At 33.4% G+C, this 10059-nt stretch overlaps 3 protein-coding genes across 3 annotated transcripts in view; 1 reads left to right on the forward strand and 2 right to left on the reverse strand.

Moving 5' to 3' along the window:
* The window catches only part of LOC105178825 (heterogeneous nuclear ribonucleoprotein Q), a gene marked incomplete in the record, with an annotated part of 5134 nt that extends 4582 nt beyond the window's left edge, over positions 1-552 (forward strand). Inside the window, 2 exon segments of the mRNA XM_020699462.1 lie at positions 1-37; positions 129-552. Coding sequence (XP_020555121.1) covers positions 1-37; positions 129-273 — 182 coding nt within the window.
* A 649-nt stretch (positions 553-1201) lies between these two features.
* On the reverse strand, positions 1202-2034 carry LOC105178826. The gene has a single exon (XM_011102363.2). The coding sequence runs from the start codon at positions 1860-1862 to the stop codon at positions 1344-1346; it is 519 nt and encodes a 172-aa protein (XP_011100665.1). The 5' UTR covers positions 1863-2034; the 3' UTR covers positions 1202-1343.
* Positions 2035-5678: 3644 nt separating this feature from the next.
* On the reverse strand, positions 5679-7790 carry LOC105178827 (3-ketoacyl-CoA synthase 1). Its single transcript, XM_011102364.2, has one exon. It carries the CDS (start codon positions 7528-7530, stop codon positions 5890-5892), a length of 1641 nt encoding a protein of 546 aa, XP_011100666.1. The 5' UTR covers positions 7531-7790; the 3' UTR covers positions 5679-5889.
* Positions 7791-10059: the final 2269 nt, after the last annotated feature.

Here is a 10059-nt window from a genome sequence, read left to right on the forward strand (position 1 = left end):
CAATGGTTTTACCAGATGGTCGAATTGGCTATGTTCTGTAAGTTGCTCTGGATATAATTATGGTACTTTTTGATGTTGATGATTAATGAGGAGATTCTATATCATTGACTGGCTTGTGTTTTTTATAGCCAGCAACCTGGTGTACAGATGCCACCACCTGTCAGACCACGGAGGAATGATAGGAGCAATGGTGCTGGTGGACCACAAGCACGAGGTGGAACGAGCAGTAGTAATGATGATAGTAACCGTAACAGACGATACCGGCCCTACTAGAAGTGGGGAGAAGTAAAATGTTGTACTTGGATAGCCAGCTGTAGCAGATGAGTATATCCCTGAGCCACTTGCCTTTTTGCTTGTTCAACCTTGGCACAGGGGAAATAGACGTGGTAAATTCAAGCATTAGGATGATGGCAGTAACTATATTTTATCATGTTCTTTACTATTTGTTCGTTTGTCTGGGAAGAGAGAACAGTGTGAACACTTGTTGGCAGAGCTTTATTACTATACATATGAATTTGAATATTTAAGATTCTGCTCTAGCTCTATGATTCATTGAGCATTCTCTTTATTCTCTTTCTAGACAGCTACATCTCATGCTTGAGGGTAGGAGCATGCGTGGAACTATTGGGTCATGCTATGATCTTAAACCTAGTGGGCATGAAGTTTATAGGTTAGAATGCTAGTGCTATGATATTTTCACATTTATCGATGCAGTGTCTGGCGAAACACTATAAGTGAGGATTAAGGGGCAAGGAGGAGAGAAGCCTTTATTTGAACCTCTGAAACAATGAGTGTTCTTGGTGGATGAAACAGTAATTATTATCATGGGCAAATCAAAGATGTTAAGTTTGTTAATTGTATGGTGTTCATCTTATCGTGGGTGCAAAATGTATTGTCCAAGTCGAAGAGCAGATGTGGCCCAGGGTGCTTGCGTTTGGTAATTGGTAAATCACTAACTTTTTGCCCGCGCTGCTGGTTGGAGAGGGTTCTAAATCAATAATGTATGTGTCCCTTTATTTCTTTTTGCGTGCTAACAAAATATAACAAGATACTTTTTTACCAAATCACAAAAAGAAAAAAAAGAAGATAATACACTTTTAATGAACAAGGGAAGATTTAAAAACATTTTAAAATTTTAGCAAAATTATTTAATTTGATAAAGCAAATCATAATAAATAATGATGTCATGTAAACTTGAAAATTGGTAAACGATTCACCTCCTTTTTGCCCTTAAATGTAGTGCAGACATATTGACATTATTGTATACAGGTGTAAAATCTTAGAAAGATGTCTGAAATGCGTTTATCTTGAGAAAGACCCTGAATCGAGTGGAATACAAGTTTTCACCTATGGCCTTGACTATGTGCAAGTTGTTGAAGTCTCCTTTCCAATTCCTCCAACCGATCACTCCATTCTGGTTTAATGCATAAGGGCCTAACATCGCTGAAATTGGAAGTCTCCTGCTTCGCTGTTCCCGCACTATTGCGGCCTCTAGAAAGGCCACCAGTGTTCCTCCTCGCTTTCTTTTTCTTGGTTTTGTCGGCTGTGGCTCTCTCAAGTGCCATCAGTACATCAGCGCCACTTAGCTGCCTCTGCCTCTGCTGTTGTTGCTGTTGCTCCTCCAATTTTTCTTGCTTTTCAAGGGGTGGGGGTGGTTCTGACTCTATCCTTGATTTTGTGGCGTTTCGGTGCTGTGGCTTATTGGAATTGAGGGCAGTGACAACTACCTGCCGCGGACCACCCATTTCGCCTCCGTTTTGGCGGTTGGCGATGGGCACAGAATGTAGTGGAGGTGGTTTGGTGGTGGAGAGGGCGTTGAGTGGCCATGGTTTTGGTGGTTGAAGTGGCAGAGCGGCCCACATGGTTCTATGGCTGCTGCGCTTCTCTGCAGCTGGTGGTCTTGGTCCTAGCAAGTAGGAGAGTAACCCATATACACTTTATAAGCGTACGCGCGACTCAACCCAATGTGCAAGACCTACTTCTAGTACGTGCGGGTTGGACTTAATTATTTTTTATCTAACCTCATATTTGCAATTTTTAAAAAGTTTAATTCAAATCCAGCCCAACCATAATCAAAATCGCACTTTACATTTTAATTGGATTGGGATGATTTGAGGCGGTTTTTAGTATAAAGTCAATTACTTGTACAATAATATTAGTATTTTCATATGCTTTTTTATAATTATTTATGATAATAAATGCATTTTTTGGCAATTATAGTTAGAAAAAGTATAAAAATATGATATATCAATTACAATATGTAAAAAGTAACATGGTTATATATTTATCATAGAATAATACAAGTAAATATGACTAACTTACCAATTCTTTTAATAATATTGTGAAAAAGTCCTTATTTTGAATTAAATAATAAATCAAACTAATTATAATAGTATATATTATGAAGCAAATATTACTTGAAATAAAATAAGATGATTATAAAAACAGATTGTAACAAAATGATTATATCATATATTTTTAAGTTTTTTTATTTATGAATGGCATAAAAAATTACTAACAACCAAAATTAATTAACTCAACAAAATTGTTACATTATAATAATAAGATGAATTTATGAATAAAAATATGTTAAATTAGATTTAAAAATATCATTTTTACAATTAAAGTAAATGAATACAGTTAAAAATAAAATAATTATTCCCCACTTCATTTATATTATAAAAACTAATTTTTTTCTACATCATAGATATGCAATTTTTTAGTTAAAGTAAATGTCAATTCAATTCATATAATATTGGGTCAAGATAATTATAAACATACACAAGCAGACAAAAAAATTCACACACGCATGTATATATCCATATATGTGTGTAGGATATATAATAACAAAGATAGATAAATAAAAATACATAGTGGTTGATTTTTTTTATATGGAGAAGTAATGAATAAGAAAATTTAAAAATATGTGTTGATAATATAAAAATTCATTAAAATAGAATAAACATGTTTATTTAATTTATTTTGATTTGGTGCTTTTTAGTTATAGTTTAATATTTGTTATCAAATAAGTATTAGATTACCTTGAAGATCACATTCTGAATAAGTAGGACATTGTCCTACATGTTACTTTAATTTCTTAAAAATGTATGTTTTTTTTAAATTTCTGTATTGTGTGTGCTTCTTTTTATGTAGCATATATATTTTTTCCAGTGACTATTCTAATTTTTAAAGATTTTATTTAAATAGTTATTAGTTGTGACTATTAGTATTTATTTCATTAGAATTGATTTCAATATATCAACTGTAGGGGAAGGAGAAAAAAATATAGTTTCTTTTTGAATTGTTTAATATGATTGAAGGAAAGTAAATTTCAAATATTTCATCTTGTACATTTATCTTTATTTTGTAGTAAAAAATGATAAACTATTATTATGCTAAAATATTTAAGTTATTAAAAATTAAAAGCTTATTAATAAAAATATGCTATCAAACAAAAATAAGAACACACTTGTATTGGTGTTATTAGCTGGAGAAGAAAAAAGAATTTAAGAGACATTATATGTATAGATAATTTATTTTTCCACTTAATTATGGATGAAAACAAAATTAGACCTCCGGAGAATTTTATATACATTCATTTTTATTTTTGATCTATTTATTCTCCTTAATCAAACATCAATTTATTTATTTGTTTTTTGTACATTGTTGTTTACTTATACTTTTCTTATGCACCTATTTTTAACCCAATCAAACAAGCAATGAGGTGGTGTTTGGTTGTGGAATAATTTTCTCATCTAAAACAAAAATTATTTCAAACAAATTTAATTATCTATACTAATATATATATATATATATAAGGGATTCCATACTCACAAACTGCGATTAATGACACAATGCACCAATTTTTTATAAAGTCAAAATGCCGTTCAACTAATAAAATAATTTACTTATTCAACTTTCTAAATTATACATTAACTATAAATTAGTTTTTTTTCTTTTAATTTTTTAATATAATGTATTTATTTGTATATTATACTCTTATTTATAATATATTTTAAAGTATAAAAAATGATTTATTATATACACATAAAATCAACGTATCACAACAACTAGTTATACTAAAGAAAACACATCACATTACTTACAATTATTATATTTTCTTTTTTTACTCAGTACTTTGTACACATCACAATAATTATTTTTACTATTTATCTCATATCTAATCACATACTCATTCCGAATCTCATTTATTTCTCGTTGGGACGAGATGAAAATACAATCAATTACAACTAAATAATTTCTTTAGTTGCAAACTTTAAATGATCCACAGTCACACTTTCTCGGTCAGCAATTAATGGCGTTGCCACTTGCTAGAATGGGCTTACCTAATTAAGATTGGATAATTATAGTCTCCTCCTCCAAAATATACTTAATATTTCTATCATTTATAAAATAAATCACTTTGTTTATAAAATTTCACCGAATTTGTGAATATTAATAAAAAAAATTAAATAAAAATTAATATTTACCCTCAATTGACTTATTAGTTGTTATTAACTTATTGCAGGTTAAAAAAAAAATCTCTCATTAAACTACCCTTGTATTAGTAAAGTACATCTTCACAGGATTAACATGTAAATATATATAAGAATAATTTGATCATACAAGATTTGTTTGACCTGTTATAAACAGTAATAAGTCAATTGAGAATATAAATATGAATTTTTATTTGGTTTTTCATTAATATAAGCAAATTCAGTGACTTTTAATTAATGAATGGATTTATTTATAAGATGAAAGTAAATATCAGTGGTACTAGATATAATTTTCCAAAATCACAGAGGATCCACATATGATTATATCAAATCTTTGGGAATGAGAGTATAAATTATCCCTTAAAGTTGACTAGTACTACTAATATACAGTGATATATGCTTTTGTATTGATTAAAAGGGATAATTATATTTACACACCCTCACCTATTGTTTTTTTACACAATCATTCTTGTCTTTTGAAAAATTACAGAAATCACCCATCGCAGTATTTAAAACCTAAAGGTACCCCTATTAATTAGGTCAAGCTTTAAAATAATTTTTCAAGGACAAAAATGCACTTAGGGTGTTTCTATAATTATTAAAAGGTGAAGAGGTGTCAAAGTAATATTTATGAAGATGAGTAATAGGACTAACATATATATATTTTTTATTATTTATACTAATTTCTAATTTAAATATAAATTATCATATTAACTTTTTTGTTGAATCTCTATATAAAATTGTACCTTTTAATAATTAAAATATTAAATTTAATTATATATAAATTATCCTGTAGTAAAATTATTAAATTCACCCTCTATTTCTATTTATAAGTAAAACATCCCTTCTACCTTTTGATAATTACAAAAATACCTTTAAGGGTATTTCTATTGTTGAAAAATTATTTTAAAGGTTGACCTAGTCAATAAGGGCAATTTTGAGTTTTAAAGGCTGCTAAGGGTGGTGGTTTTTATAATTTTTCCAAAAGTAGGGATGATTTGTTTAAGAAGACAATGAGTGAAGGGCCGTAAACATAATTATCCCTAATAAGTAATTGGATTGGAATTAAATGTGCGATGACGCATGTTTCTAATTTCCCCTTAACTTTCTTCAAAATTCAAATTAATAGATCTTCCCTGCTTTTGTGTGTAATTGAATCTTGATTTGTTTCCATCAATATACTTAACTCAAAAATTTGAAACAGATTCCTTCCTAGCTACATACATATTGATAAATACTGATGATCAGAAGGTCTTTTAAATGCTTATACATAGATATATTATAAGAGTTCCAGTTTCCCTAATATATAGTAATAATACTTAAGAATATCAAAGTAGAAGGGTGCATGCAGGCCGGCAGGGCAGCTCAGCTCAACATTCTTAGCACGCACTCACTATGCAATAGGTGGCACCTCTACTGGGTACTTATCAATACAATCGTACCATGGACTACCCCTGCACTCTTTAGCAGGGATATCCCTCAACGCTTTCCAGACAGCACTGTTACACTTGAAACCCGACCCGAATGCAATCTGCCACACCCTATTACCTCTGGAAACCCGACCTTTTGCTTCTGTGTATGCCAATTCGTACCACAGTGAACTACTAGATGTGTTCCCAAAGCGATGCAGCGTCATTCTTGATGGCTCCATATGCCACTCCGTAAGTTGCAGATTCTTCTGAATCGCATCAAGAACTGCCCTCCCCCCCGCGTGTATGCAGAAGTGCTCGAATGCGAGCTTGAAGTTTGGTATATAAGGCCTCACCTTAGCTCTCAACACCTTTCTCTTCACCAACGTTACAAGAAACATCAACTGCTCCGAGAATGGCAGAACTAGAGGCCCTAACGTCGTTATATTCGTCTTTAATGCATCCCCAGCCACCGCCATCAGTTCTCTAGCTAACGAAACTCCAACTATGCCCTTGTCATCTTCTCTTTGGTACACACAGTTATAGCTATTGTCATCCGCTCCTTTGTGGGTTCGTACCGAGTGAACCAGCTCATACTTTGACCGCCGCCTGTCTCTGCCCTTGTTTGACAGCAGAATGGCTGCGCCCCCCATCCGAAATATGCAGTTGCACAGCAACATTGAGCGGTCATTGCCGAAATACCAATTCTGGGTTATGTTCTCTGTGCTCACCACAATTGCATATGTGTTAGGGTTAGCCTGAAGTAGGTGTTTTGCCAGGTCTATAGATATGAGGCCAGCACTGCAGCCCATTCCTCCAAGATTGAAGCTCTTGATGTCTGTTCTGAGCTTGTAACGGTTGACGAGCATGGAAGAGAGAGATGGGGTTGGATTGAATAAGCTGCAGTTGACAATAAGAATACCAATGTCCTTAGGCTCAACACCTGTCTTGCTGAAGAGAGAATCCAATGCGCCAAACATGACGGCTTCTGCCTCCAAACGGGCTTCTTTCATGGATAGCATTGGGGGGTTGGAGGTGATGCCCTTTGCGAAATAGGTCTCGTCACCAAGCCCGGAACGATATGATATTCTCTTCTGGAAGTTAATTGAGTCTTGTTCAAACGCACCATTTTCTTCTGTCAACTTCATGAATGAATCTATGGACAGTTTCCTCTCATCTTCTGGCTTGTAACATGCAAAATCAACCAAGTAAACAGGGGTTGGTCGCTTGGCCCAGTAGATGGCCAACAAGAACATAAGTAGAGTTGAGCCGAATACGAGGGTGGCAGTGTCCATGACATTAAGTGTTTGATTCATCCATATATCAGAGAAAAGGGTGAAGAGTGGTAGGCCAGTGATGAGCTGATGGATGGCAGTGGCTATAAACAAAGACAGGAACAGGAAGAGAAGGAGAGTGCAGGGAGGATTAATGAATGAATAACCATAGCCTAATTTGACATATTTGAGCTTCACAGACTGCAAAAAGTCGGGCAATGCTCGCTTGATTTTAATGACCATGGATGAGGAGTCCTTGAAAGCCACTTCTGCCAGTAGCCTCTCCTCATTCATCTCTATGCTATTATTATTCGTTTCTCCACCGCCTGCTGCTGCACCAGATCTCTCCATATCTATGTGTGTGTGTGTGTGTATATATATATAAAATGATCAAGATCGAATGAGGCTAGCTAGATATATAGCTCTGATTGTTTTTCTGTATTTGTTTTTGGTCTCAAACAAAAAATTGTTGGTTGCCTTGTTTCAAGAAAATTAATATATAAGCTCAAGAAGTAGATAGATTCTCAAACAGAAATAATTGGATAGAAAAGGCAGTGCTGTAACCGCTACTGTTGGTTGGGATTGGAGGAGAAAAAAAGGGGATGGAGTATGTTTTTTATAGAGTAGCAGAAAGAGGGAAGAGAAGAAACATAAAGCTGCAAGAAAATTAAACCAATTGGCCCGACATTTAATGACTCATCACTGTCTTTAAGAAATCGTATGGAAACAGATGGATAGCTCACCTACCTCAACCTCAACCTCAACCTCAACTAGGGGGAATCCGGAACACCATGTGAACATGGACAAGATTAGTTTACGTAAAAAATATTATATATATCTGAAATTTATTTATAATAAGCTAATCAGGATTAAAATATAAATTTTTCGTTCAAATATTTTGATCAATATCAATAAATTTCAAATTAATTGATAGATCTGTTTGTTGAAAGGGAATGAAAATCAAGGTACAAAACATAATTCTTATATATAATTACAAAATATTTACGTATAATTACAATAAATTTTATAAAAAGATGATACAATTATTCCTAAAATAATACATATCTTATTAAGTATTTACAATTTTCAAACTATTTGGTATTTCATAAAATCACTACTCCTATTTTATTATAAATTTATAATACTTTAAAAGATTACCTTTTAATGAAATCAAAACATTTGAAATAAATCCAAAGCTGTCCCTCATTCTTGTCTAGATGTGCCAATCAAATTATAGGTAGTGTTGTTGATCAGCATGGAGTTATTAACCAAGTTGCCATGTGACGTCGCCACATTTCGTCCAGCCAACCAATAATCTTTTCATATTAAAATTAATAATACTCGCATACATGAAGAATTTAATCCCCACCCCCCAACCAAAAAATAAAAAGAAAAATCTAATTTCATGACTTGCACACGCAGTGCAGTACAGGTATGTATGGTGGAGACATTGGAGCTTTTATTGTTAAATGATTAAATCACGTAATATGTATTAAAAATAGAAACCAAAAAACAAATAAACTCTTGACAATATGAAAAAAAATTAACTAATTTAGATGAAAAATATTAATATATTGTGTGTCTCTGTAGGTGCATATTGTTGTCAACTTATGTTTGGGAGAGAGAGATGTGAAATGAGAAGGGAGTTGTATTCAGGAGCGTGCAGTCAGGATTAATGAATGGAATCGGGCGAATTTTGGTAATTTAGGTAGAAATGGAAAATTTGGTTTTGGGTGGATAAAACCTAACCTAACCATATAAGGTAGCCCCTAAGTTGTACTAAGGAGGAATGGGTGGTGGGTGGTGGGTGGTGGGTGGTGGATATGTCCGTCAACAAACAAAATTATTAATGTAATGAGATGATCCTCATTCCTCATTCCTCATCAATCGCAAGCCCATCCCATCCCATGCTCAAACATTAACTTGTTATGTTCAGAATTAACTGATGATCATGTGGAAATTCGTGAACTATTTTTATCATGCAATACTGACTACTGCACCCTTTATAATCAGGCGTTGACCCGATAAAGTAATATTATATTCAGCCACATGTGGCTATGGAGGGAATATATTCAGCCACATTGAGAAAGAAGCCGGCAAAGGTGCAGACGCAGCTGGAATTGGAACTGGAACTGGAACTGGAACCGGAACCTACGTGTTGCACATTTTCATAATTCTCTATCTCCATCTCCTATACCAATGCGATTGAACTTATTAATGTGTATTTATGACCAACTTCCAACATCCATCCATCCATCACAAAGAAATATCCACTTCATTAATGGGGCCTTCACTCTTCCAAGAATCCCACATACACGCATGCCCTACCTACATAATCTGCATCAATCACATCAACATCAATTTTTTTTCTCTCTTTCTTTCTTTCTTTTTTTTTTTATAAAAAAACGAGAAAAATATACACAGTTGCTATCTAATCCACCTATACTTGATAAAAGATAAAATTTTCTTACGTATGGAATGCAACCTCTAAGAAGAAAGGAATTTTAATTAATAGGGATTCAGAGTCTTTTAGCTTTGCTTTTCTTCATGCCAACTTGCTTCTGGAGACAGACAAATATTAATCCTTCAAAAAAATGTTACGTAGAAGAATTATTAGAGCATCCCCTTTTCCCATACTTTATGCCGCACGAAATTAACTTTGAACAGCAAGACCCATCTGTACTAGTTGGGAAACGGTTTCGTTCAAGAAAACCACCTCCACTTTTTTTATCATATGCAAATACAATTAGCAGCAGCTTTGAGTATCCCAATTCCCAAACAAACCATGATTTTTTCCATCCTCTGCAGTCTGTACCACAGCTTTAAAAAAGGTATATCATAGATCTGAGATAAGCTTTCATATTCATCCACCTTTCTATA

Source organism: Sesamum indicum, unplaced genomic scaffold (assembly GCF_000512975.1).
Source record: "Sesamum indicum cultivar Zhongzhi No. 13 unplaced genomic scaffold, S_indicum_v1.0 scaffold00109, whole genome shotgun sequence".
Classification (NCBI taxonomy): domain Eukaryota; kingdom Viridiplantae; phylum Streptophyta; class Magnoliopsida; order Lamiales; family Pedaliaceae; genus Sesamum; species Sesamum indicum.

Excerpts from the sequence above, each read along its gene's own strand:
- LOC105178826 (XM_011102363.2), bottom strand. The coding sequence starts at position 1,862 with ATGTGGGCCGCTCTGCCACTTCAACCACCAAAACCATGGCCACTCAAC.
- LOC105178827 (XM_011102364.2), bottom strand. The coding sequence starts at position 7,530 with ATGGAGAGATCTGGTGCAGCAGCAGGCGGTGGAGAAACGAATAATAAT.